Raw genomic sequence first — 26,538 nt, 5'->3', positions numbered from 1 at the left:
CTCCCCGGCCCCGCCCGCCCGGCCCCTCCGCTCCCCTCCCCCGGTCCCACGCCCGCGGCGGCGGCAGGAGCCCGGATGCGGCGCCGGGAGACGGCGGGGGGAGCGGCGCGGATGGATCCAACATGGCGGCGCCGAGCCTGAGTCCGGGGTGAGGCGGCGGGGCGGCCGGGGCGGGGAGGGGGTCGAGCGGGCCGGCGGGCGGGCGGGCGGGGCCGCGAAGGGCCGGGGAAGGAAAGCGAGGGAGGCGGTGGCGACGCCCGGCCGGGCCGGGAGGGAGGGGGCGCCGCGGCCAGGTGGGGGAGGGGCGCGGCCGCGGGGCGCGGGGCGGGGGTCGGCAGGAGGGCGGGATTCCGGTGCGGGGCGCGGGGCCCGAGCCGTGAGGCGGGGAAGCGAGGCTGGGGCTCGGGGCGGTCGGGGAGGGTGCGAGTGGCACCTGGAGGGGGCTCGGGCCGGATCTGGGTGACCAGGGAGCATGGAGGGTTGGGGCGTGGGTGGCCTGTCGGGGCGCCGAGGTCATGGAGAAAGTTTGGGAGGGAGCGGCGCGGGCTGGAGGCGGGGGCTGGGGCTCCCGCGCGGGGCGGCGGCGGAGCGGGGCAGCGCCAGTTGCGGGCAGTTGTGGGGGCCGGGCTCGAGCTCGGGCGGCGGGAGCCTGCAGGGCGCTCAGGTGGCTGCCCTGGAGTTGGCGGAGGTTCGGCCGGGCTCTGAGCTCCCCGGCTTCGCTCTGCTTCCCGGTTCTGACCGGAAGGCAGCGGGGCCCGGGGGCCCGGGAGCGGAGGTGGGGGCGGGGCGGCCGGTGCGCGGAGGGAAGCCGGCTCTGGGCGCCTGAGAACGGGAGCAGGACCCGGGATGCCGTCTGGAAACCAGGCTCTTCAGGGACCGCCCTGGCTTCCAGACCTTCCTTTGCTGTTTGGGTGCGAGGAGGGAGGGTCCGTGTTCCGGAGAGAGAATGCCCCTGGCGCGGGGCTGCGCGGGAGCGGGAGGCCTGGTCTGTGAGTGAAGCTTGATGCCAGCGCCTTCTTTGCGGTAGCACTTGCCCCAGTTCTCTCTAAAGATGTGAGCTAATGTTAATATTGTACCAAAATTAGGTGGGCCTCATGGAATTTGGGGATTCAGGTGAGAATGTGTCAAAGGATAATTGGTTTTCCTACAAGTTGTTGAATTTGGGACCTTTCTTGCCATGAGCCATTGAGGCTGGAAGTGTTTGGAGTTGTTTTTGTCTGTGAATGGGCTGGTGGAGAGTTAGTGAAGCTGGTGACTTTGTTGGGTGAGTTTTCTTGCGTAGCCTGGAGGGGGTCGTTTCCACCGAAGTGGCTGTCGGCTTGTCTGTATTTCTATAACTAACACCTTGCGTCTTTGAGGTTCCAAAACAAAGCTTGACAGTGGACTCTTTCCTCCACGTTTGTTTTTCTGGCCTTGACCTTCTGCTAGGGAGACCCCCGGAAACGAAGTCTGCGCAGAGGTAAGCCTGGGCTCTTGTGTTGTGTGCAGACGATGGAAGGGAATGGAGATGCAGGAAAAACTATCGGCTTGAGCTCGGTGGTGGGCAGAGGGCAGGTAAAATGAGTTCTCACCTACCGCTGAGTGCGTATGGTCTGTTTCGGTAACGATATAAATAGGAGGGAAAGGAGGAATTAGGTGTGTTGGGCCAGTCCCCAGCTTTGTTTTGTTTTGACCTGGTCTTCTGGTAGCGCTGAGAGACGCTTTTTTAATCGCGTGGAACATTGCACTTAGGAGCCTGTCTACCAAAGGGTGCCCCTCCGAAGGTTGTTGCTTACTCTTTCTTCTATTTGTTCAGGACCTCACTTTTTAGTTCTTCCACATAACGTTGCTTCGTAAGGGCTCTGAGAGAGTCACATACCTTCAGTTGTGTGGAAATACAGTTATCATCCTTTGTTGGGATGAGGCTTGACTTTGCTTGGCAGTAGAAACCTCATAGAGAACGACCAATCAAGAGGAAGGCCAGTGGATGCACATAGTCTGTCCCTTCCCTTGGTCCTTGGCTGGCTTGGCCCCTCCTCAAGAGAAGAAATGACAACTCTAAGAAATTCAGCAATTCCTAAGAACAAAGGAGCACTTTGGGAAAACTGTAGGGGGGACTCAATGTTAGGGTCTCAAATGTGGTGTCTAGCGTTATTTCAGACACCAGGTCCCAGGAGTTCTTGTCACCTTGTGGTCAGAAGGGGTACGTTCTCCTCACTACCCTGGTACCTTCGTCGAGGTTCTCTGTAACTTAAGTTGACTTCCCTTGCTTCATTGCCACAGAAGGCTGAGTGTTTTGGATTAAGAGGAAGTTGGCCATGATCTTTTAATGCTGAAGTTAGATAGATTCTTGGAACTCCTGTTGGATTGCTGAGTGAGTGAACACGCCATCCTATATGATGATTAAGTGGGGAGAGCTGCCTGTTACCAGCCTCCTGACATTTCTCCCAAGGACATGGCCTTGGGAGACTTAGGCCTCTTCTCCATTTGGCTTCATTAAATGAGTCTGATCAGCAGCCTTTCAGGACTTTAAGGATGGCTATGGGGTTAAGTGTGGGACCCTTTGTGTCTGTCTTGCACAGGATGGAATTTCTCTTATCTTCACAGAAGTCTGGATTGTACTAGGTCAGTGGTCGGCAAACCGAGGCTCTTGAGCCACATGCGGCTCTTTGGCCCTTGGAGTGTGGCTCTTCCACAAAATACCACGTGCAGGCGCGCAGGTACAGTGCAATGGAAACTTCGTGGCCCATGCGCAGAAGTCGGTTTTCGGCTGGGCGAGTCTATTTTGAAGAAGTGGTGTTAGAAGAAGTGGGGGTACGTTCGCTGAGGTCGACCCCTCAGATTGAGGACGTTTTTAGCAAAGGCCAGCTTAGGAGTACCCTAATTAAGTTAATAACAATGTACCTACCTATATAGTTTAAGTTTAAAAAATTTGGCTCTCAAAAGAAATTTCAGTCGTTGTACTGTTGATATTTGGCTCTGTTGACTAATGAGTTTGCCGACCACTGGACTAGGTCAAATTAGACCTCTCGGATGGGGCAGAGGGAGTATAGCCCTCCCACCTGCTGTTCACCTGAATGGCAACAGCAGGTGGTAGAGACCGAGGTTGGAGTGAGATAGAACTCTTGAGTGCCAGTTGGACTTAGGAATTAAATGAGTCTGCCCGCCTGGCTTTTCTTTCCTTCTGGCATACTGTTGAATGGGTTTGGGTCAGAGGGACCGTGGCTTTCTTCTCCAGATCTAGGGTGGAAAGTGACCTGCTGTCCCTATTCTTTCAGACCCGTTACCACCTCCATATGGAGTAGGGTCTCATTCTCAGCAATGTTGACACTTTGGGCCAGATAATTCTTTGTCATGGGTACTCTCCTGTGCATTGTAGTTGCTTAACAGCATCCATGACCTCTATTCACTGCTTGCCAGTAACACCCACCCTTAGTCCACCATATGACAATCTAAAATGTCTCCATACATTTCTGAATGTTCCCACGGGGGCAAAATCATCCCTGATTTAGAACCACTGACCTTGAAACTCTGATAATTTTAGGGACCTTAAATGATCTTGGAATCTAGAACTGAAAAGTGGCTGTTTTTCCCCCTCAAATGGAAGGAGTTAATCCTCAGATAATTGAGGCCTATTATAGAATTACTAGAGGCCCAGTGCACGACATTCATGCACTGGGGGATGTGGGGGGTCCCTCAGCCCGACCTGCACCCTCTCCAATCGGGGAGCCCTCTCCAATCCGGGAGTTTCTGTCTTTGCAATCATATGAGCGAATTGTCTGAGACCCCCAACTCAGTTTGGTTTGTTGCGCACAGAATAACAGAGGCAATTTTTTTTTCCTTGCTTCATTGGTGGCGATTTCCTGGAAGTTTTAGGAAATCTTCCCTTTAGTTTTTCCTAGACACTCTGATTTTACTCATGTCTTCACCTTTGCTTTCCCTCCATCCCCCACCGCAACAGTAACTTGCTCCAGGCTCACTTTGCTCTAGTGTCTAGGACAGCGGTTCTCAGCCTGTGGGTCGAGACCCCTTTGGGGGTTGAATGACCCTTTCACAGGGGTCGCCTAAGACCATCGGAAAACACATATATAATTACATATTGTTTTTGTGATTAATCACTATGCTTTAATTATGTTCAATTTGTAACAATGAAAATACATCCTGCATATCAGACAGGTATTTACATTACGATTCATAACAGTAGCAAAATTACAGTTATGAAGTAGCAACGAAAATAATTTTATGGCTGCAGGTCACCCACAACATGAACTGTATTAAAGGGTCGCGGCATTAGGAAGGTTGAGAACCACTGGTCTAGGACAGTGGTTGGCAAAATGCGGCTTGCGAGCTACATGTGGCTCTTTGGCCCCTTGAGTGAGGCTCTTCCACAAAATACTGACTTATGCGCATGGGCCACAAAGTTTCAATCGCACTGTACATGCGCGCCTGCACGTGGTATTTTGTGAAAGAGCCACATTCAAGGGGCAAAAGAACTGCATGTGATTTGCGAGCCACAGTTTGCTGACCACTGCTCTAGGACAGTGGTCGGCAAACTCATTAGTCAACAGAGCCAAATATCAACAGTACAATGATTGAAATTTCTTTTGAGAGCCAAATTTTTAAAACTTAAACTATATAGGTAGGTACATTGTAATTAACTTAATTAGGGTACTCCTAAACTGGCCTTTGCTAAAAACGTCCTCAATCTGATTGAGGTATGTTCGCTGAGGTCGATCCCTTCCAACTCTCCCATCCACACTTTTATACTTGTTTCAGATAGACAAGTGTGGATGGGAGAGTTGGAAGGGGTCGACCTCAGCGAACATACCTCAAAACAATGTATCTCCCTGCGCTGCGAATCCCGCAGCCCGCCTGCGCCGCATCTCCTGTCACCCGACCGACCAGCATCCCCCACTTCTTCTAACGCCACTTCTTCAAAATAGACTCGCCCAGGCCGAAAACCGACTTCTGTGCATGGGCCACGAAGTTTCAATCACAGTGTACGTGCGCGCCCACACGTGGTATTTTGTGGAAGAGCCCACTTGGGGCCAAAGAGCCGCACGTGGCTCGCGAGCCGCAGTTTGCCGACCACTAGTCTAGGAGATCCGTCTGCCACCAGAACTACGATTCCCAGAATTCCTGGTGCTCCCCACGCTCTTGGTTTTCCCTTCCTGCTCTGTCTCCGTCCCATGGCCTCCCACTCTGCCAAGTCCTCCCAGCCATCAGCTCTCTGGCTCTGCTCTCCACCCGGCACCTATGTATGAAAATTAACCTGCCATCTTTGGTTAATTTGCATATGCCTGATTGGCTGGTGAACATAGCGGTGGGACGGTCAATTTACATGTTTCTCTTTTATTATATAGGATAGGATATCCATTGGTGAATAATTAGGACCACAGTGCTTTCCTATATTCTGCCTAATTTTCCAGTAGCCTGTTTTGTGAAACAATATTTCTTCATTTCCTAAGGTTTAAGTCATGACACTTTGAGTTAGGGAGCTCTGGAGCAACCTGGCCTTCTGATTGGTTGAATGTGAAACCTGTCCATCTGCTTTTCTGGGATCATCATAATCAGCAGGTGGCCAAAGGGACCAGGTGGGATAGGGAACAAGAAGTTGTAGGGGCTTTGAGGAGGCTTGGTTTTTCCATGTTGCCTGGTATAAGCAAGAAGTTATTTTCATTCTGTCTCCTCCTGTACCTAGAGACTACATCAGGTAAAACGAGAGGAAGAGGCACTGAAATTTAGTCTGTAGTTGAATAGCTATTCTCCCATGCTTCAGGTGGGGTATCTCCTAAGTAGATATGGGCTATATTTCCTGTCCACATATCAGAACCCATGGTTTGAGGCTAAGTGATTTCAGTGTGGACTTCCCTTTTCTTAAGTGGGTGAGTCTCTGTGCTTCTAGTTTAGGATGACTGAGGTAGAGAGGACCAGGTTCTACTTGCTCTTTAGTTTTCTGAGATCCCATCAGCTTGGCTGTTCTGAAGTAGTTTATTTTATTCTCTTTTTTTTTTTTTTTAATATATTTTATCGGTTTTTTACAGAGAGAAGGGAGAGAGACAGAGAGCCAGAAACATCGATGAGAGAGAAACATCGATCAGCTGCCTCCTGCACATCCCCCACTGGGGAAGTGCCCGCAACCCAGGTACATGCCCTTGACCGGAATCGAACCTGGGACCCTTCAGTCCACAGGCCGACGCTCTATCCACTGAGCCAAACCGGTTTTGGCTATTTTATTCTCTTTTTAATACTAGAGGACTGATGCACAAAATTCGTGCAAAAATAGGCCTTCCTTCCCCCAGCTGCTGGCACCAGCTTCCCTCTGGCACCTGGGACCCGGGCTTCCCTCACAGTCCTAGCTTTATCCAGAAGGTCTTCTGGAAGGATGTCCGGTCTAATTAGCATATTATGTTTTATTATTATACTAGAGGCCCGGTGCACAAAAATTTGTGCATTCGGGGTGCAGAGGGGGTCCCTCAGCCCGGCCTGTGCCCTCTTGCAGTCTGGGACCCCTTGGGAGATAACAACCTGCTGGCTTAGGCCTGCTCCTGGGTGGCAGAGGGCAGGCCCAATCCCTAGGTGCAGCCCCTGGTCGGGCTCAGAGCAGGGCCGAGTGGGGGAGTTGGGGCACCGCCCCCTGTCATGCACAGAGCAGGGCGGATCTGGAGGTTGCGATGCCACCCCTAGTCACGCTCAGGGTATGGCCGATTGGGGGGTTGGGGCACCGCCCCCTGTCACACTCAAGGCAGGGTTGATAGGGAAGTTGCGGTGCCACCCCCTGTCACGCACAGAGCAGGGCGGATCAGGGGGTTGGGGTGCTGCCCCCTGTCATGCACAGAGCAGGGCCCATCAGGGGGGTTGGGGCTCCATATCCTGCCACACACAGAGCAGGGTTGATCAGGGGGTTGGGGAACTCCCCCTGTCACGCACAGAGTAGGGCCAATAGGGGAGTTGGGGCACCGCCCCCTGTCACACACAGAGCAGGGTGGATCAGGGGGTTGGGGCGCTGCCCCCTGTCATGCACAGAGCAGGGCCCATCAGGGGGGTTGGGGCTCCGTACCCTGTTACACACAGAGCAGGGCTGATCAGGGGGTTGAGGAGCTCCCCACTGTCACTCACAGAGCAGGGCCCATCGGGGGGTTGGGGCACCGCCCCCCATCACACACAGAGCAGGGCGGATCAGGGGGTTGGGGCGCCCCCCTCTATCACCCACAGAGCAGGGCCGATCAGGGGGTTGGGGCGCCACCACTGTCACACTCGGGGCAGGGCCGATGGGGAGGTTATGGCTCTACCCCATCACACACAGAGCAGGGCCCGTGGGGGGCGGGGGGGTTGGGGCGCCACCCTCTATCACCCACAGAGCAGGGCCGATCAGGGGGTTAGGGTACTGCACCCTGTCACGCTGATCCCGGTGCCGGGAGGCATATTACCCTTTTACTATATAGAATAGAGGCCTGGTGCACGGTGGGGGCTGGCTGGTTTCCCCTGAAGGGTGTTCTGGATCAGGGTGGGAGTCCCCACTGGGGTACCTGGCCAGTCTGGCTGAGGGGCTGAGGGCCGTTTTCAGGCTGACGGGTGACTGAAACTCCCAACTGCTCCTTTTTTTCTTTTTTCTTATTCTGGGCCAGCTTTAGCTCTGAGGCCTGGGCTGCTGAAAACAGGTTTCTGGCCTTTGTTTACCGTCTGTATTTGATACAATGTTGCAGTCCGGCTGGCTGAAGCCCGGCTGAGTAAAGCAGGTTTCTGGGTTTTTTTTAGCTTCTATATTTGCAACATGGTTGCTTAGAGTTGCAGCTGAGAGGCCGGCAAGTCAGGCGGGGGAATGTTGGAGTCCTCTGTCACTGAAGCAAGCAAGCCTCCCTATTCGCATCAGCTGCATGGCTGCTGGCCGCCATCTTGGCTGACAGTTAATTTGCATATTTCCCTGATTAGCCAATGGGAAGGGTAGCGGTCGTACACCAATTACCCTCTTTCTCTTTTATTAGATAGGATGTGTATATATATATATATATATATATATATATATATATATATATTTTTTTTTTTTTTTTTTTTTTAATATTTTATTGATTTTTTACAGAGAGGAAGGGAGAGAGATAGAGAGTTAGAAACATCGATGGGAGAGAAACATCGATCAGCTGCTTCCTGCACATCTCCTACTGGGGATATGCCCGCAACCAAGGTATATGCCCTTGACCGGAATCGAACCTGGGACCTTTCAGTCCGCAGGCCGACGCTCTATCCACTGAGCCAAACCGGTTTCGGCGGATGTATATATTTTTAAAAAAATATATTTTATTGATTTTTTTACAGAGATGAAGGGAGAGGGATAGAGAGTTAGAAACATCGATTCAGCTGCCTCCTGCACACTCCCTACTGGGGATGTGCCTGCATCCAAGGTACATGCCCTTGACTGGAATCAAACCTGGGACCCTTCAGTCCACAGGCTGATGCTCTATCCACTGAGCCAAACTGATTAGGACTATAGATATGTTTATTTCAGAGGAGAAGATAGAAACATCAATGACAGAAAATAATCACTGATCGTCTGCCTCCTGCATGCCCCCTACTGGGGATCGAGTCCACAACCTGGGCATGTGTCCTTGACTGGAATCAAACCTAGGACCCTTCAGTCTGCAGGCCAACGCTTTATCCACTGAGCCAAACCAGCAAGGACTTAGTCTGTTTTTTAACACGTTAAGTGCCCAGCCTGTTTTGTCTTCCAAACAGAAAATACAGTGTCAGTTACCGGTGACTGAGAGAGCGTTTAAGGTGTTAACTTAGACTCAGTTTGTTGGTATATAGAATGGACAGACCCACCTATATCACTGGCGAGCAGGGTACTGTGGATTGGGTAGTTCTGCAGTGTAGGGAGGCTATAGCTAGCTAGAGTATGTGAATGGTAACTGAGTTGTGTGTATCTATTTTTAATGAGGTCCTCTCACTCTTGGACTTGAGTTTGTTTCTTAACACGTTAAGTGCCCAGCCTGTTTTGTCTTCCAGGTGGAAAGTATAGTGTCAGTCACTGGTGACTGACAGGGCGCTTAATGTGTTAATGGGTATTGCTTTTGATGATCTCTTGGAGATTAAGTTCAGTTTATGTGCTACGCTTTATCCATTGCTAGGCATTAGGGATATAAAGATGAATATAACTTAGTCCCTCTACATGAGTCGCTGAAGATCTAAGCCTATATAATAAAAACCTAATATGCAAATTGACTGAATGGAGGAATGACCAGTCACTATGATGTGCACTGACCACCGGGGGGCAGATGCTCAATGCAGGTGCTGCTCCCAACCCACAGGCCCCAGGCCAGCCAAGGCGGGTACCAGCGCCCTCCCCCCGTCCTTCTCCGCCCTGATCGCCCTGCCGGTTGGCCCTGATAGCTGTCCAGGCCTAGGGACCCTACCCATGCACGAATTTTGTGTACCAGGCCTCTAGTGGGATAATAAGTGCACAAATAATCGTAGTACACTTTGATAAATGGCTACAGGAATATGCAGTGTTCCAGGAAGCACAGAAGAGGACTACATACCCCAGCATGAGGTGTAGGGACTAAATTTAAAGATGGCATCTGAGCTGACCTTTTTTTTTCTTTTTTCTTTTTTTCCCTTTTCTTTTGAGTTCACTCTTAAAGAGTAGGAGTTAGCCATCTGAGAAAGGTCGGTGACGGGGGTGTGGAATAGGAAGGCAGGTACAGAGAAGTGAAGTATATTATTGTATGTAAACTATAAACAAACTGATATTGTTAGAGAATGAAAAGTGGATTCTGAGACCTGGTCATCGTGGCTCAGTGGTTGAGCTTCTACGGCACATGCCTGGGTTGTGGGCTGGATTTCCAGTAAGGGGTGTGCAGGAGGCAGCCAATCAATGATTTTCTCTCATCATTGATGTTTCTGTCTCTCTCTCCCTCTCCATTCCTCTCTGAAATCAATAAAAATATATTTAAAATAAAAGAGGCTGTTGCAGAAGTCCAGGTGAGAGGTTATTGGGGCCTGAACTAGGGCAGTGGAAGTGGAAAGGTGAGGCAGATTTTTTTTTTTTCCAAATATATTTTATTGATTTTTTACAGAGAGGAAGGGAGAGATAGAGAGCCAGAAACATCGATGAGAGAGAAACATCGATCAGCTGCCTCCTGCACATGTCCTACTGGGGATGTGCCCGCAACCCAGGTACATGCCCTTGACCGGAATCAAACCCGGGACCCTTGAGTCCGCAGGCCGACGCTCCATCCACTGAGCCAAACCGGTTTCGGCAGGTGAGGCAGATTTAAGACATACTTAGAAGTAGCATCAACAGGAGTGTATAATGATTGGGTGGTTAGAGGTTTTGGTCAGAAGGGGGCAGTAAGTATGAGCAACTACAGTGGAATTGAATGTTGTTTGACCTGAAGACTGGCTATTGGCTGAGTCCTTGACATTACCCAGGATGATGGAGGAACTTTCTGAGTCAAATGCCAAATTATAGAAAGAATCTAGGGCTGTCATTGGTCATTCACAGGGGATTGGTAAATGACTGCCAGGTTGGAAGACAATATATCCAAATGGCATCTGAACATCAAGGGGGTACAGGTAGAATGGGGGAATTACAAGAGTGCTCAACGTAGGAGCTTGGTCATATTTCTGGATTTAAAGCCATGAATTTTGGTGAATATTACTCATTAACCTTTAGAGCAGTTATGCTTCTGGACTTGGTTGGATTATAGGAAACCTATAGATACATTTATGGAAGGATGAGTCTGGGCTAGGATGCTTATTTCTTTTTTTTTTTTTTTTTTTAATGTATTTTTTATTTCAGAGAGGGAGAGGGAGAGCAAGATAGAAACATCAATGATGAGAGAGAATCATTGATTGGCTGCCTCCTGTATGCCCCACATGAGGGATTGAGCCTGCAACCCCGGCATATGCCCTGACCGGGAATTGAACTGTGATCTCCTAGTTCATAGGTCTATGTTCAAGCACTTGAGCTAATGCTGGAGGGGCAAGGATGCTTCTTTGAATCTCTTTCACAATGATTTGCATTAGATTTACAAAGTGACTTCAGTTGTATTATCTCATTGGATTCTTAACAAGTCTGAGTAGTCGTTTCTTTCATGCCTGTTTTGTAGACAGGGGCAGTGAAACTTTGAAGTTAAGTGACTTGCTTAAGGTCACACAGCTACATGGCTTGTTAATGATACAGGCAGAATTGAAACTAGTTCTCACCCTAAAGATTTTCAGTTTCCTACTGTCCTTAAGTTCATCTGCTACAGTTTACTTATTAAAGAGTGAATTCTCTACTTCTGCCCAATTTTGCCTACATTTAAGAGATGAACTGATTAGGGGGGAGCACAAAGAACCAAGAGCAGTGTTTTGGAGGCGGGGGGAATTAGGGGGGGCCACAATTAGGGTAATAGCTAATAGCAACTCCTGTTGTGTAGCACCAAGATGGCGCATAACATTCTCACCTAGAAGTGACTCTAGTTCTCCGATAGAATCTTGAACTTAGGGCACCATCTGTTTTATGTGGAGAACTCTAGGCTTTATAATAGTAAAAGCATAATATGCTAATTAGACAGGAGAGCCGAATATCCTTCCTGACAAAGCCGCCACAGCTGCGAGGGCTGAGGGTAGGCAGCCACAGTGGCCAGCAGTGGCAGCAGTGGTTGGGTGATGGGGGCAGTGCTTTCCTTTGATTGGCCCAGTTGCCTCCCGCAGAGGCTGGCCAGACTGCAGCTTAGGCCCGCTGCCCACAGGGAGGGGAGCGGGCCTAAGCAGTCAGAATGGCATCCCTTGAGGGCTCCCCGACTGTGAGAGGGGCAGGCCGGGCTGAGGGCAGTGCTCAAATTTTTGTGCACCGGGCATCTAGTTTTGAATAAAGACTTACTAAGTACTACACTGTGCCAGGCATTGTGTTAGCACTGGGAATGCAGGAATGAATAACTCACAGGTTCTTTCGGCTCCTTACAGTGTAGTGGGGATTACAGCTGCCAAGCAGGGATTCGGGGAAGCACTGCGCACCTGAGCCCCCAGCATGGCGGGCCTGAAGCGACGAGCGAGCCAGGTGTGGCCAGAAGAGCGTGGTGAGCAGGAGCACGGGCTGTACAGCCTGCACCGCATGTTTGACATCGTGGGCACCCACCTGACACACAGAGATGTGCGCGTTCTTTCTTTCCTCTTTGTTGATGTCATTGATGACCATGAACGTGGCCTCATCCGAAATGGACGTGACTTCTTATTGGCGCTTGAGCGCCAGGGCCGTTGTGATGAGACTAACTTCCGCCAAGTGCTGCAGCTGTTGCGCATCATTACTCGCCATGACCTCCTGCCCTACGTCACCCTCAAGAGGAGGCGGGCTGGTGAGGGGCACAGGGCTGGGGACTTGGGTATTGGGCTGGAGTCCCAGCGGGAGGCGGCACTGGCTCTGGGGGTACCCAGGACTGTTAAGAGGCCTGTTGGAGGGTTGGACCAGGAGAAGGGAGGGGTACATCTTCCCGAATGACTCCCTCTCCCTCTACAGTGTGCCCTGACCTTGTAGACAAGTATCTGGAGGAGACATCAATTCGCTATGTGACCCCCAGAGCCCTCAGTGATCCAGAACCAAGGCCTCCCCAATCCCCTAAAACAGGTGAGTGCGTATTAAATTCCCCTAATTTCCATCATCAAGAAAGAGGACATGGAACCACTCTTAGTCACACCTTAAATGAAAGGACCCTGCCTCCCTCCATGACCCCATAAAAATGAGGTGAGGCAGCCCTGGCTGGTTTGGCTCAGTGGATAAAACATCGGCCTGTGGACTGAAGGGTCCTGGGTTCGATTCTGACCAAGGGCACATGCCCAGGTTGCCGGCGCAATCCCCCCCCCCCAGTGGGGGGCATGCAGGAGGTAGCCAATCAATGATTCTCATTGATGTTTCTATCTATCCCTCTCCCTCTTTGAAATCAATAAAAATATATTAAAAAAAAATGAGGTGAGGCATTGTGTTCCCTGGGTCCTGTGACTGTTGCCACATTGTGTCCTAGGTCATATTGTGGATACTGCGTTTCCTGCTAAGTCTAAATGATTCTTTCCAAGAGAAGTGTCTGAGCATTTACCCTACTGTCTCCTCCCCTTCCTCCCCGTCAGTGCCTCCTCACTATCCTGTGGTGTGCTGCCCCACTTCAGGCCCTCAGATGTGTAGCAAGAGGCCAGCTCGAGGGAGAGCCACACTTGGGAGCCAGCGAAAACGCCGAAAGTCAGCAACACCGGATCCTAAGGAAAAGCAGACATGTGGTGAGCTCAGGGGTCCCAGAGGAACACTCGGCAGTGCCAGGCTCGCGTTGGTGCTGCTGCAGAGGGAGGTTGAGTGGTGGCCCTGGGGGAGAGTTCTGTCTTTGTGGCAGAGCGCTTGTCAACTCTCTGTAGTTAACACCAGAACAGAGAGAGGGTCCCTACTGTAGCTGTAGGAGGAACCACGTCATGGTATCAGAGTGGCGTGTGAAAATGACTGCCTGTTAACCAGGAAAATACCTCCCAGAAACAAGGTGCTACTTGAGTGGTGGGATAATGTGACCTGGGCATGGCCTATTTAAGGGAACCTCCTGCATTCAGGGAGGGTCAGAGGTACCTAGAAAAGTAGTCCTGGACAAGAGCAGGGGAAGCTGTCAGGTGATGTTCCCACTTTGCTACTCTACTGCTCTTTTCATCTTTCTCGTAAACTCATCCTCTCATGGCAACCTCTTCTGCGTCTCTTCTCTTTTCTACAGACATCAGACTGCGGGTTCGGGCTGAATACTGCCAGCATGAGACTGCTCTGCAGGGCAACGTTTTCTCCAACAAGCAGGACCCACTTGAGCGCCAGTTTGAGCGCTTTAACCAGGCCAACACCATCCTCAAGTCCCGGGACCTGGGCTCCATCATCTGTGACATCAAGTTCTCTGAGCTCACCTACCTCGACGCATTCTGGCGCGACTACATCAATGGCTCGCTCCTAGAGGCACTGAAAGGCGTCTTCATCACAGACTCCCTCAAGCAGGCTGTGGGCCACGAAGCCATCAAGCTGCTGGTGAACGTGGATGAGGAGGACTACGAGCTGGGCCGGCAGAAACTCCTGAGGAACTTGATGCTGCAGGCCTTGCCCTGACCTTCCCTCCTGGGACTGGTCCCATCACTCACCTCTGGAGCGTACATACTGTTCTGGGGTTTTTTCTCTCCCCTTCCAACCAATCACACCCCTGCCTTTTTTTTTTTTTTTTCTTAAGGAAAAGACAAAGGAAAATGGAAGTGGTGTTTCCCACCCCTCCCTACACCCATGTGCCTGGGCTTCCCTGTTTCCCTCTCCACTCACCCCGTGTGTCTGCAGCTGCCTTTACTACTGAGCCGCGAGGCAGAGGTGTAGGGAGAAGCGAAGTCTGTGGGACAGTCTGTAAGGGACGTCAGTGAACGCTGCGTGTGGGTGCGTTGAGGGCTGTCAGTGCTTCTGGCTTTATGAGGCTCTTACATTTTGTCTGAAAACCAAAGGGCTGTGAGTAAGGGAGCTGTGTTGTGTGGAAGGTGAGACTCTGAAGTGTATTTTGGAAATTAATCACCACCCTCTCCCAAATTATAGACTTTTTAAAAAAGAAACTGTGGCCCTTTCAACTCTCTCCTGGCCTCTGGTGCTGCTCCTCTCTGCCTCGTTTCTTCCATTTCATTGCTGAAACCTCTGCGTGGTATCCCCCCACCCCAAATCTGTCCCTCTTCAAGGGAAAATAGGAGAGGACTTAGGTCAGCCCCACCAGCTGTGGTGTGTGCACATGCACAGGGGGAGTGCCGAGGTTCAAACCCCCCCCCCTGGAAAGGGGAGGGGAGTGTGACACTCCCTTCCAAGTTGTTCTGGTGACTGAAAATAAGATGCCCCGCAGCCCTTCCCCTTTGCTTGCTTCTGGCTTGGGCATCACAGGTCCTTCCCCATCCTACACCCCCCGCAGGAGCATGGGGCTGGGACATGCCCTGAGGGTTGCACTTTTATGTGGGTAGGAGGCTTGTTGAATGAGCCAAGGAGGCTTAGAACCGGAGCCAAGTCCAGCTGGACCAGGAAAAGGGAGGGGTACATCTGCGGAGGGAAGCACCGCAGGTGGAATTCACTGCAGCCGGCCACCACCTCCCCTTTCAGCTCCCAAAGGAGATGTCCAGACACTTTATGATTCTATTTCTTTCAATGCCAGTGTTGCTCAGCCCTCGGCGTTTTTAGTTTTCATGAAATAAACAGTATATGAAATTCCACAATTTTGAAACTGAAATCTGAGCTCAGGTGAGTTTCTTCTTTCCCAAGAAGCTAAGCACACATTCCTTCAAGAGTCAAGGTTCCCCAAGTGAGGGGGAGGTGCACCTGGGTCCTGCCTCAAAGTAACAGCAACACCAGCTCACAGAGGGTCTCAACTCACAGAAGTCCAAAGTCCTAAGACAGTGGGTGACCCAGATTGCCATAGAGATCAGGCCTGCGGTGCTGGAACACGGGCAGATGTTGGCGCAGCTGGTGCAGGTAACTGAGGTCAATCCGGGCAAGGCAGAGGCCTGGTCCCTCAGAGCAGCGGGCCACCACTGTTCCCCAGGGATCCACCACCATGCTGTGGCCATAACTCGCTCTCTTCTCGTGGTGGCATCCACACTGTGCTGCAGCTACGACATAGCACTGGGTCTCAATGGCGCGGGCCCGCAGCAACACCTGGGGAGGAGAAGCGTGGCGGCTGGGGGGAAGCAGCAGGCCAACTGACCCATTGTGACCATTCTGTAATTGGCTAGAAATGTTAACTATTCCTTAACATATGAGAGGCAGTAATTTGGGGAATGAATTTTCCCACTAGGTGGGAAGGGGGAGAAAATCTAACTGGCAGGGCCGAGGGAAGAGAATGAAGTGAAAGGAAAGCCCGCATGTTCTGAAGAGGTCCTCTTACCTCCCAGTGGGCTGGGCCTGTTACAGTTCCAAAAGCCGAAGGGTACGTAAGTATTTCCGCTCCAGCCTGAGCCAGTGCCAGAGAGAGTTCAGGGAACCGCATGTCATAGCAGATAGCCAGACCAACCTGGGATAAAATGAGTGTCCTGTGTGTCAGGTCATCTAGTCACCCCTACCCTACTCCTTAGGCTCTCTATCTCCTACTGTGCTCACTATTCCTGTCCCCTCCCTCTTGTCCCTCTCCCTCCCCCTTCACAGCTCCCACCTTGCCTGCTGGTGTGCTGACAGGTGTAGTGAGGCTGGGCCCCGGCATGGTGGAGTTGCTTTCATGCATAGGCCCCTGCCCTGGGACCTGTACGTCACACAGATGTGTCTTCCTGTAGGTGGTCACTACCGACCCTAGGATAAGAGGGAGAAGGAAGAGGGGGTGCTGGTGCTCCAGAAGCCTCCTTCGGAGGAGGAGCCCTTGGCCGAGGAAACAGAAGACACGATTCTGGAGAATCCTGGTTTAGGGAGAAGAGCCTGGGAGGGGGCAAGCTAGAGAGCTGTGAAGTCTCACCCTCGCTGTTGAGAAGCACATGACAATTGTAGATTTTCTGAGTCTGCTCCCAGTCTTGGCCGCGTTCGTGGAAACCACCCAAGGACAGCCAGAGTCCACATTCCCTGGGGGAGTGGACACTGCGCTCTTTCCAAGGCTCCACCCTCACATCTGGCAATCCAGAGACAATGCCCAGCAAAGCAATGACCTCTCCCTGTCTCCCTCCATCCCCCCTTTCTGATACCTGGCAAGCTGGGCATATTCTCCCAAAAGGTTCCCGCCCAGTGGCTCAGACAGACGCAGAGTCTCTGCAGGGTCCCGGGCAATGAAGTCAAAAGCCTCAGGCAGGAAAGCCAGGCAAGCACCCAGTCTGGCAGCCTCTCGAACCAGCTCAGCACAAGCTTTAAAGTTCTGCTGCTTGTCTGGCGTCGATGTTACCTGGCACACAGCCACCAGGGGCAGTTCCCAGGAGGAAGAGGAGACAGCCATGGCTCTGGGCCTGTGAATGGTGCAGGCAGAACTCAGTCCCCAGCATGGGGACACGCAAGTTCAATGCTACGGGGTTCCAATGGGGAGGCAGGAAGGCTGGGCTTCCCTCCGCTTCTGCTCCCACAGGCACCCCACTGTCCCACCACCATTCATTTCACAAACATTGATGGAGCATCGACTAGTGTCAGGCACTGAGGATACCAAACACGTTACCTGGGCTGAGCACAAAGCGCTGGGAGTCGAGGTATTCGCGGTCCAGGGAGCAGCAGGGACAGGAGGTGGTGAGGCCTGACCACGGCGCCGAGCCTGAGGAAGATGAGACACGCACCAGCCCTTCCCTAAGGCAGCCTCACACTGAGGCTCGGTGAGGGCCCGGCCGGCGAAACCCGTCTCCGAAACTCTAATATGGGCGACAGGGAGCGATCCTGCGGGGAGACACGGAGGAGACCTCCACGGTCCGCAGCCTCGCGTTACCTGCGGCCCTGTCCTCCGCCAGCGCCTCCGCAGCTCAAGTCACCTCCCCGCTTCTCGACTGCACCCGCACAGCTCGATCCGCACCCGGAACCCCGGAGGCGGGAACCCCCGAGGCGGCCGCCCGTCCGCTCCCACCCCGACCGCGCCCGCGCCCTCCACTCGGCCGTCCGCCCCCCCCACCCCGGCGGTGGCTCTGGTGCCCGCGGAAGCGCCGCCGGTGGGATTCACCGCGGCCGGCGGCACAGGGAGCGGGTCCTACATGGAGGCTTCGCCAGGATCACTCGCGGGATCCACGCTGGAGAGCCGCCTGGAGGCGGAGGCGCCAAGGCGAGGGGGCGGGACCCGAGGCCGGAAGTGACGCACGGGGCTGCACTGCGCGCCGGAAGCCCCGCAGGCGGCGAAGATGGCGGAGGGCAGCGGTCGCCTCGGCAAAGGCAGCGGGAGCGGCACGGGGAAGGGGGCAGTGTCGGCCGATCAGGTGAGGAGCGCCGAGGGCGCCGGAGGCCCGCGGGCCCAGAGAAGGCGCGAGCAGGGCCCGCATCGCGGCCCGGGCAGGGAGGGCCCCGGAGCCGCCGCGGAGCCCGCGGGCCGAGTGGGCGGCGGGGCGGGGAGAGCCACGCCCCTGGGAGCTCCGAGCCGGCCCGAGTCCGACGGGGACGGGGCTCACTCCCCCGCTTCCCCGCACCCCGACAGGCGTGGCCGGGCCCGAGCTCGCGGCGCCGGGCGGCGGGCGGGCTGCTGCCCAGGAGCTAAGTGGACAAGGGCAGGCGCTGCAGAGCCACGGGACGCACACACTTGCTCACGCGCGTGTTTCCTGGTGTTTTGATTCGGGGGCCACTATTGGGCCGAACTGCTTTAGAGACCAGAATCCCTCTGCTACCCGACTTGGCATTTCCCCCAGTGCCTGGCGTGGGGAGACATGTTGTCAGTGAATCAGAAGGCCCTGCGGCTGGGCACACGGTTTGCTAGCCATGCTGGTGTGTAACCGATGGGAAGAAACCTACGCAAGAGGAAGGAGAACGTAGTTACACAGCAGCGCTTTTCATTTCAGATTCCTTTACCGGCTAGAGGTGGACAGTCACTCCGGCAAAGGAATCGGCATGAGGGCTCCCTAAATGTCCCCGGCATCAGAGTGCCCGTCCGCGGGAGGCAGAGGGGCTGGCAGTGCTGTAGGTTTGAGGAGGGAGGGAGTTTCAGACGTGGGGGGAAATGGAAGAGAGGGTCCTAATACTTTTTGAGGGTCTACCATGTGCCAGACACTCTGCTGGGTGGCAGGAAACATCAATAAAACAGACCTTGTCAAGTTCGCTCACAGACTCATTTGAGAAAAGACAAACCAAGCCATAAGATTTACAGTGGCCCTGACTGGTTTGGCTCAGTGGATAGAGCGTCGGCCTGTGGACTCAAGGGTCCCAGGTTCGATTCCGGTCAAGGGCATGTACCTGGGTTGCGGGCACATCCCCAGTAGGAGATGTGCAGGAGGCAGCTGGTCGATGTTTCTCTCTCATCGATGTTTCTAACTCTCTATCCCTCTCCCTTCCTCTCTGCAAAAAATCAATAAAATATATTTAAAAAAAAAAAAGATTTACAGTGGACGGGGTGGGGGTGGGGGCAAGAGCGGGGTAAGGACACATGTGTAATACCTTAATCAATAAAGAAAATAGAAAACTTACACAGCTCTTCTTCTGGCAGGTAGAGAAGCATGAGGTTATGGGATTGGGGCAGGAGCAGGTGGGAAGGGGACGCTGTGGTATCATAGGTGGCCAAGGACACAGGAAGTGCACTGGAGTCGGGCATGCTCGTGCTTGAATGGTGTTCATACTGTTCACTATCTGTGACTGCCCTCGGCCTTTCCCTCCGGTAAAACCTAATGGCACCTACCTCATCACTGTATTTTGATGAGGCGAGACCGGAATATAGCATGTGCTTAATAAATGCTAGTTATTTTGTGTTCTAGAAGAGATAATCCTTCAGCTCAATTCTAAAAGATGAGAAAGTTAGTCAAGCAAAGAAGGAAGTGGAGGGTTTTCTAGGTAGAGTGAGCAGTGTATTTAAAAGTACGAAGACGTGGCCATGAGAAGGCGGAAACGGCGCACTCACAGCGGCACGGCGGGCCTTGCGAGCATCGTGCGCAGTGAAAGGAGGCAGAGGAAGTGAGGACCGTGCGGTGTCACTCCGATGCGGGACACACCGTGAAACAAACTCGTGAACGCCACAGCGTGAGGCGGCTGCCAGAGGCGGGGGTGGGGGCAGAAGGGGCCTGATATGAGGTGGCAGGAGAACATGTGACTTCGGGTGGTGGGCACAAGGTCCTATAAACAGTAATCCACACATGAAACCTATATGTTCATGTAGACTAGTGTCACCCCAATAAATTTTTTTTAAAAAAGTACAAAGGCATGAGACTGCCTGACATGCTTGGGATGCAGATAGACTTAAATTTTGGACTGGATTACAAGACTCGGATGTGGAGAAAAAGGGATAAAAGTAATCTAGGATGTTCTCAGGTTTCTGTCTTTGATGGATGCTGGTGCCATTGGGACAATAGGAAGATGGACAAGTTAATGGGAGAAAATAAGTTTATTTTAGATTTATAAATCTTGAGTTACAGAAAGAAATCTGAGTTGGAGCTATAGGTTAGAGAATTAAGAGCTCATGGCTGGCAGACAAAGCCATAAAGTCATCTAAGGTTTGCACAGAAAGTGAAAAAAGAAGCAAACAGTGGTGGAGAAAAAGAATCCCATGAAAGACACTGAGGGGTTGTGATAATTGAATTTTAGACTGTTCTTGCTTAGCACTCTCTGGCCTTCGCGTTCCAGAGAGAACACTGGATGAAAAACAGAAGATCTGTCGTTGCTGCAACTTTGAGCCACATATGTCCCTTACAAACAAGATGGAAGCAGTCGCACACTGTGCTGGCACTGCACTTCCTTCTGTTACTCACTGCCATTTGCAGTGAGCTGTATTGTTCTTTTACGGGTAAGGACAGTCGAGTTTGAGAAGCTTTAGTTAACTTACCAAAGTCAGTGGCTTGAAGAGCAGGGCTTTTAGTTGAGGGACTTTAGAGTCAGACTTTCTTTCTTCACTTACACCGTGATCACACCAGATACTTGAGCTGACCCTGAGGACTGGATAGACTTGAAGGGGGCAATGGAAATAGGGTAGGAAAAGGAGAGAGAGGGAAAGCATAGATCTTCCGGAAATGCGCTGGCTGTTAGTTTAATTAAATCATCAAGTATAATTTAGGAGATATCCTGAAAGTAAGTTGAAGCTCTTCATGGCAAATTATTTGGGACTTTAAAAATGTATATATACATTTTATTACTTTTAGAGACAGGAAGAGAGAGGGAGTGAGAGAGTGAAACACCGATGAGAGAGCAACATTGATCAGCTGCCCCCTGCACATCTGATACTGGGGGTCAAGACCACAACCCGGGCCTGTGCCCTGGCCAGGAACTGAACTGTGACCTCTTGGTCCATGGGTCGATGCTCAACCACTGAGCCACACTGAGCAGGGCAATTTGGGACTTTTTAATATAAATAGTAAGGGAATCACAGGATATATTATTCTATTGAAAATGTAGAAAACACAGAAAAAAGTACAAAATAATAAATTACCCATGATCTTGCTATCAAGAGATAACTATTCTTTTTTATATATATATATTTCTTTATTGATTTCAGAGAGGAAGGAAGAGGGAGAGAGAGACAGAAACATCAATGATAAGAGAGAATCATTGATTGGCTGCCTCCCTCATGTCCCTACTGGGGATTGAGCTCGAAACCCCGGCATGTGCCCTTGGCCGGAATCAAACCTGGGACCCTTCAGTCCACAGGCCAACACTCTATCCACTGAGCTTAACCGGCCAGGGCAAGAGATAATTATTCTTAATCTTTTGGAGTATATTCTTTGAGAGGTCTTTCCCCTCCTTAATGGTTTTGTGTGTGTAGACGGAAAGGGAAGAAATGTGTATTTCACATATTTATCCTCACCCAAGGATATATTTTTATTGATTTGGGGGAGGGGTGGGGAGAAACATCCATTGGTTGCCTCCCGTACTTGCCCCCACTGGGGATCAAACCCACAACCATGGCACATCAGGATGACACTCGAACCAACTAAGCCCAGGGGCCAGGCTTTTTTGTTTGTTTGTTTTAAGGATTATTTTAGAAGAACGGTGGGGTAGTTCACAAAATTGAACACCAAAAAGAAAGGTCAGATAACTAGTTCACACAAAGGACAACAAGGTGTCTTAGCTCTAACTTCTGTACCTGTTCATCTCTACCCAGAATCTAATTCTGTGAAGAAACTAGCACAGAACAGGTCACTGCCCTGTGGTCAGGGAGCAAGACCCTGTGATTAGTGCTCTCCCCTCCCCGCAAGAACCCACTGTGTTAAGGAGAGGCGGTTCCCCAATGGGAGGGGTGCTGGGCAGACCCAGGCAGGACCTAGTCATTACAATGCCTTTCCTGACTCCCCTTTACCTGCAAGTCTACACTCCTCTGTAGGTGATCCAGTAGCTTTGCACCCCACCCTATATTAGTTGCAACTCCTCACCAGCTGTTACTGCAAGGTGGGCCAGCAGGTGCCACACGGAGGCACCAGTAAGTGTTGGGTGGATGGAATTCTAGGCAGACCTCAGAAATTGCAAACATGTGTCTTCTCCCTTTCCGAGGTAGGTGTCCCCCACTGCATCTTGTAAAGCCTGTGATGATCTATTGTGTCTTGACTCTGCCATTTTCACTGCCTCCTCTCTCACTTCCTATGTCTCTCACCTCAGGTGATTGCTGGCTTCAACCGCCTTCGGCAGGAACAGCGGGGCCTAGCATCCAAGGCAGCCGAGCTGGAAATGGAGTTGAATGAGCACAGGTGAGGCAGCTGGGGAGTTGGGTGCACGTTTCTGTAGGGAGGGCTGCAGTAGCAGGGCCTGCATTCTGAGACCCTGTCTGTTGTCCTGCCCCAGCCTAGTGATTGATACACTGAAGGAGGTAGATGAGACCCGCAAGTGCTTCCGCATGGTCGGCGGGGTGCTGGTGGAGCGCACTGTCAAAGAGGTGCTGCCTGCCTTGGAGAACAACAAGGAGCAGGTGAGCTAGAGGCTCTGAGGAGAGCTCTGGGCAACCGAGGGATAGGGAAGAGGAGGGGGCAGGGATCAGGGGAGAGATGGCAGGAAGTCTGAGTAGCCTCTTAGCCTCTGCTCTTTACGTTGCACTAGGTTCAACTCCTAGACAAGAGGCTGTATGCCTCTATCCCTGGGCTCTGTGACCTGGCTGATTTGGGGAAAAGAGGTGGTGACAGCAGTGTTTCCATGGATACCTGCGTCCAAATCACCTGGAGGACTAATTTGAAATGCAGCTTCCTAGACCCTGTCCTGGTTCAGAGCCTTTGGAGCTGGGGCCCATGAAGTGGCATTTTAAAAATAAGCAGTCGTCCTAGCCGGTTTTGCTCAGTGGATAGAGCGTCGGCCTGCGGACTGAAGGGTCCTGGGTTCAATTCCGGTCAAGGGCACATGCCTGGGTTTCGGGCTCGGTCCCCATTGGGGGGCGTGCAAGAGGCAGCCAATCAATGATTCCCTCTCATCATTGATGTTTCTATGTCTCTTCCTCTCTGAAATCAATAGTAATATATTAGGGGGGAAAAAGCAGTCCATGGGATCCTTGTGTACACTAGGTTTATGAAACCTCGTGTTTGAGAAGGAGTAATTTTAGTGTCTGACTCTACTTTCCTACCTGGTTAAAGGCGAGGTTGGAGGTGTCGTGTCTTCTTCACTTCCCTACCCCACACCAGGGTGGGGATGGCAGTCCTTATGTAACGTCTGTCCCTTGCTTTCTAGATTCAGAAGATCATTGAGACACTGACACAGCAGCTTCAGGCAAAGGGAAAAGAACTAAATGAATTCCGGGAAAAGCACAATATTCGGCTCATGGGCGAGGACGAGAAGCCAGCCAAGGAAAACTCAGAAGGAGCTGGGGCTAAGGCCAGCTCAGCCGGAGTGTTGGTCTCCTAGGGACCAAGGCTTCTGCATTTTTTCCTACCTGACTCCCACTCTAATTTCTCGTTATTGTTGTTACTTTCTCTGCTATTATAATATTTTTTGTTAATTAAATGTTTTAGTCAGAATGCTTCTCTCTAGCCTGAAGCTTTCTTCCCAGTGAGGGATGGTTTGCATGGGGCGGGAAGAGCATGTTGTGGTGGCCTTGGTTCCATCAGGCGAATGGCCCACAGTATCGGGAGGGCCCATGCTTTATCCTTTGCCTTGCATACAAAGATGTCTCTACTTCTTTTATTTTTTGTTAATTCTCACCTAAGGGTATTTTTTTCCCATTGGTTTTCTTAGTGAAAGGAAAAGGGGGGCGGGGGAGAAGGAGAGACAGACGTGGATTGGTTGCCTCCCTAACTTGACCCAACTGGGGCGGGGACGGAAACTGCAACCCAAGTATGTGTCCCAGATCGGGAATCGACCCTTGTGTGCTGGGCCAACACTCTAACCATTGAGCACACTGACCAGGGCAGATGTGTCTCCTTACTGCCCTCACCCCAAAAGATTCAGAGACAAACATTGACTGTTAGATGGAAATTTAATAAGCATTTGACGTGAGGCAGGTAGCTCTGGTGATAATGCTTTGAGTTTACAATAAAACAGCGGCATGGCAGTGTGTCTTGGCACCGTTCTTTAGAGAAAGAGGTCCAGGGTGCACACTTGTGGACTGGCCGTCCTGCCGTCCTCCCCAAAACCCCCAACCAGGTACAGCTGGTCATTGCAAAGGCAGGTCCGATGGCCCACGCGTTTCAGCGCTCGGTCTGCACAGGGGAAGTGGAACCACAGGGAAGGAGCCCTGCCTGTGGGGGGAGGCGAGGAAGCGGTTATTGGGGTGGTCGCACTTGGTCACCCAGGGGCTAAGGCTCCTTTTTTCCTCCTCACTTGATTATTGGGCCTCTTCAAAATTTAATATTCTGTGTGTTCCTTGAAGTTGTCAACTCATTCTTCCTTCTCCCTCCTCCATCACTCTACCCCATTCTATGCTCTTCAGGTTCTCCTGTCTTCCCACCTTCCCCCTCACCCGTCCTTAAATGCTCTCACGGGTATCGTAGACGTAGAGGTCATTGCAGATGGTGTCTCTAGCTCTGGTCAGAGTTTCTCCACCGAACAGCACAGCAAAGGGCCCAACCACCGAGCATGAATGGTGCCGGAGGCCCCGAGGCCCCTGCCGGGACCCTTGCCCACTGCTCACGAGCTTTGCTAGCTGCTCCGTCAAACGGGGGGCGGCAGGCGCTTCCTCCTCGGGGAGAAAGAAGGGCTGTCTGTCTGGAGGGGTGTGAGCGCCGCAGTGCTCACTGCCTTCCGCCCGAAGGAGGGTGTGCGCCATACCTGAATCTTCCCATGACCCCAGTGCCCGGCCACTTCCGGCTCAGCCGAGTCGCAGCCTCCAAAGAGCAGCAGCTGGTGGCCGGGGCGGGGCCCAGGGGTCGGGAGCAGGGCGGCGCAGTGCCCCGAGCGGGAGGCCGAGCGGCAGCTTTCTTCCCTGTAGCTGAGGATGTGCACCAGGTGGGCCAGCGAGTCGGGGTTTCCGGAAACTAAGAGCTGTCCTGCCTTCTCCCCACCCCCTTTGCCAAAGGTCGGAGGGGGCCTGGGGCAGATGAGGGGGAGGGTCATGTCGGCAGAGCTCGGTCCTCCTAGCGGCCTGGGGAGGAGGCTGCCAGGGGAGGGTGTGGATGGACGGCTGGCGACACCGGCCGAGCGGGACGAAGGGGGGGTCAGGACTTGGGCCTGGGGCCATACCAATAGGTGCGGGCGCTGGGGTCCAGCCGCAACGTGTAGATGCTTCCATAGCGACGCTGAGTGCGCGTCCCCCCCTCCCGGCCTGCCACCCGCAGCTCTCGGTCCGAGAGGCGCGTGCAGGTGTGGCTGCTGAGGCCGGCAGGGGGGCAGCTGCCGGGGGCCGCCGTCCACGCCTCCCACTCTCCGCGCTCCGCATCCAGGGCGGCCACTGCGGCCAGGCGGCGCGCCCCGTCCCAGCCGCCCACGGCGCAGAGCCAGCGCCCGCCCAGCGCCGCCGCATCGTGGTGGCTGCGCCTCGGGCCGCCCCGCGCCCCCACCCGCACGGCCGGGGCCCCCGCCGGGTCCAGGACCACCGTGTCGGCGCTCGGCTCGGCCGCGCCCCCAGCCAGCAGGCCCCCCACCAGGTAGAGCCGGCCCCGCAGTTCGGTGCACGAATGGAAGGCCCGGGCCAGGAGCGCGTCCCGGGCCACCGGCCGCCAGGTCCAGCGCGAGCCCCCCGCCCCGCCCGGAGGCGCCACCGCCATGGCCAGCGAGAGGGGCGGCCGGCCACGGGGTCCCCGGGGTCCCGAGCCTCCCGCGGGCGCCTCTCCCTCCGCGTCGCCCAGCAACCGCCGCCGCGCGACCCGCCGCAAAGGGAAGGCCGCAGGGCGCGGAGCGCCGCCCGCGTCGTCACCGGGGCGCCGGTGCTGTGCGCTGGGACTCGAGATCCAGGGAGGTGGCTACCCCTCCGCGGCCCGGCGCTGGCCTCGCCCGGAAGCGGGGCACCTGTGTCTCTGCGGCGCCTCCTGGCGGCCCGGCGGGGCGGGGCGGGGCGGGGCTCGCGGCCGCTGGGGGCAGCAGACCCGGTCTGAGGACTGCGGTCCCGCGGGCTTGGAGACCAGGTCACTGGCACGCAGGGACGCGGGGGCGGACATCGGCCTGGGTAAGGGCAGGGGCTCCTCCTGATGCGATCCAGGCAGAGCTGCCCGGACTTGGGAGCCGGTTGGGGGCGAAGTGGGGCGGTTCGAGGGAACTCTCCTGCCCTCCGTGGTGTCTCCTTTTTATTCAGGCAGATCCCCAGCGGCTTCTCACCCGCCCCCCAGGACCCAGGGGAGAGCTGACAGATCCAGGTCCAAGCGACTAGTTTCAGCCACAGCAGGAAATGCAGGCAGATTTGTACTCGGACACAGCTGGGTGGGAGCAGCAGGCCGTGCCCGGGTTCTGCACGGCAGCGGGACTTCCATCCATAGGCCATGGCCAGGGCTGCCCTGGGGTCTGGCAGCACCGCAGGGCTTTGCCCCTCCTGCTCTCCATCGGGGCAGTGGGGGGGCAGGTATGGTCAGGAAGGCGCAGCTGGAGAGCCTGAGGGTTCCAGGGACCCCTTCCCCACGCATACCTTAAAGCTG

General features: G+C 53.4%; 4 protein-coding genes across 12 annotated transcripts; 2 read left to right on the top strand and 2 right to left on the bottom strand.

Annotated features, from left to right (window-relative positions):
- Nucleotides 1-12: 12 nt before the first annotated feature.
- On the top strand, nucleotides 13-14,582 carry DEDD (death effector domain containing). Of its 2 annotated transcripts, none has more exons than XM_036344034.1 (5): nucleotides 13-148; nucleotides 11,929-12,317; nucleotides 12,479-12,586; nucleotides 13,084-13,230; nucleotides 13,704-14,582. In XM_036344034.1, exons 2-5 carry the CDS (start codon nucleotides 11,993-11,995, stop codon nucleotides 14,078-14,080), a joined length of 957 nt encoding a protein of 318 aa, XP_036199927.1. In that variant the 5' UTR covers nucleotides 13-148; nucleotides 11,929-11,992; the 3' UTR covers nucleotides 14,081-14,582. The 2 variants fall into 2 exon arrangements, with proteins under 2 accessions (XP_036199927.1, XP_036199928.1); XM_036344035.1 differs by having other exon boundaries at nucleotides 14-148; nucleotides 11,934-12,317.
- A 540-nt stretch (nucleotides 14,583-15,122) lies between these two features.
- NIT1 (nitrilase 1) lies at nucleotides 15,123-17,751 on the bottom strand. Of its 5 annotated transcripts, none has more exons than XM_036344028.1 (7): nucleotides 17,632-17,751; nucleotides 17,112-17,204; nucleotides 16,654-16,908; nucleotides 16,431-16,534; nucleotides 16,137-16,270; nucleotides 15,873-15,998; nucleotides 15,123-15,643 (listed from the first exon to the last, which is right to left on the bottom strand). In XM_036344028.1, coding segments are annotated over exons 1-7 (981 nt in total). In that variant the 5' UTR covers nucleotides 17,634-17,751; the 3' UTR covers nucleotides 15,123-15,376. The 5 variants fall into 5 exon arrangements, with proteins under 5 accessions (XP_036199921.1, XP_036199922.1, XP_036199923.1 ...); XM_036344029.1 differs by having other exon boundaries at nucleotides 17,601-17,711; XM_036344030.1 differs by having other exon boundaries at nucleotides 17,553-17,678.
- Nucleotides 17,716-23,495, top strand: PFDN2 (prefoldin subunit 2). Its single transcript, XM_036344037.1, has 4 exons — nucleotides 17,716-17,850; nucleotides 22,154-22,242; nucleotides 22,337-22,460; nucleotides 23,207-23,495. The coding sequence occupies exons 1-4, from the start codon at nucleotides 17,776-17,778 to the stop codon at nucleotides 23,378-23,380; spliced, it is 462 nt and encodes a 153-aa protein (XP_036199930.1). The 5' UTR covers nucleotides 17,716-17,775; the 3' UTR covers nucleotides 23,381-23,495.
- A 437-nt stretch (nucleotides 23,496-23,932) lies between these two features.
- On the bottom strand, nucleotides 23,933-25,923 carry KLHDC9 (kelch domain containing 9). Of its 4 annotated transcripts, none has more exons than XM_036344011.1 (4): nucleotides 25,154-25,921; nucleotides 24,743-25,001; nucleotides 24,455-24,653; nucleotides 23,933-24,213 (listed from the first exon to the last, which is right to left on the bottom strand). In XM_036344011.1, the coding sequence occupies exons 1-4, from the start codon at nucleotides 25,675-25,677 to the stop codon at nucleotides 24,047-24,049; spliced, it is 1,149 nt and encodes a 382-aa protein (XP_036199904.1). In that variant the 5' UTR covers nucleotides 25,678-25,921; the 3' UTR covers nucleotides 23,933-24,046. The 4 variants fall into 4 exon arrangements, with proteins under 4 accessions (XP_036199904.1, XP_036199906.1, XP_036199907.1 ...); XM_036344013.1 differs by having other exon boundaries at nucleotides 24,455-24,650; XM_036344014.1 differs by having other exon boundaries at nucleotides 24,743-24,902; nucleotides 25,154-25,920.
- Between the last annotated feature and the right edge of the window lie 615 nt (nucleotides 25,924-26,538).

This window comes from Myotis myotis, unplaced genomic scaffold, assembly GCF_014108235.1.
Source record: "Myotis myotis isolate mMyoMyo1 unplaced genomic scaffold, mMyoMyo1.p scaffold_m19_p_18, whole genome shotgun sequence".
Lineage (NCBI taxonomy): Eukaryota > Metazoa > Chordata > Mammalia > Chiroptera > Vespertilionidae > Myotis > Myotis myotis.
The sequence above is the reverse complement of the archived record's forward strand: the minus strand, read 5'-3'. Positions and strand labels throughout refer to the sequence as shown.

Bases quoted from the DNA above. Each gene is read 5' to 3' on its own strand.
- NIT1 (XM_036344028.1), bottom strand. The intron at 16,535-16,653 runs GTATCAGAAAGG...CCACTCCCCCAG, and splicing joins GAATATGCCCAGCTTGCCAG to GGAATGTGGACTCTGGCTGT. The intron at 15,644-15,872 runs GTAAGAGGACCT...TCTCCTCCCCAG, and splicing joins CAGGCCCAGCCCACTGGGAG to GTGTTGCTGCGGGCCCGCGC.
- PFDN2 (XM_036344037.1), top strand. From the start codon at position 17,776: ATGGCGGAGGGCAGCGGTCGCCTCGGCAAAGGCAGCGGGAGCGGCACG. The intron at 17,851-22,153 runs GTGAGGAGCGCC...CTCTCACCTCAG, and splicing joins GGGCAGTGTCGGCCGATCAG to GTGATTGCTGGCTTCAACCG. The intron at 22,461-23,206 runs GTGAGCTAGAGG...CTTGCTTTCTAG, and splicing joins TGGAGAACAACAAGGAGCAG to ATTCAGAAGATCATTGAGAC.
- DEDD (XM_036344034.1), top strand. From the start codon at position 11,993: ATGGCGGGCCTGAAGCGACGAGCGAGCCAGGTGTGGCCAGAAGAGCGT. The intron at 12,318-12,478 runs GTGAGGGGCACA...CTCCCTCTACAG, and splicing joins CCTCAAGAGGAGGCGGGCTG to TGTGCCCTGACCTTGTAGAC. The intron at 13,231-13,703 runs GTGAGCTCAGGG...TCTTTTCTACAG, and splicing joins TAAGGAAAAGCAGACATGTG to ACATCAGACTGCGGGTTCGG.
- KLHDC9 (XM_036344011.1), bottom strand. From the start codon at position 25,677: ATGGCGGTGGCGCCTCCGGGCGGGGCGGGGGGCTCGCGCTGGACCTGG. The intron at 25,002-25,153 runs GTATGGCCCCAG...CATCTGCCCCAG, and splicing joins CCCAGCGCCCGCACCTATTG to GCCCCCTCCGACCTTTGGCA. The intron at 24,214-24,454 runs GTGAGAGCATTT...CTCCCCCCACAG, and splicing joins CCTCTACGTCTACGATACCC to GCAGGGCTCCTTCCCTGTGG.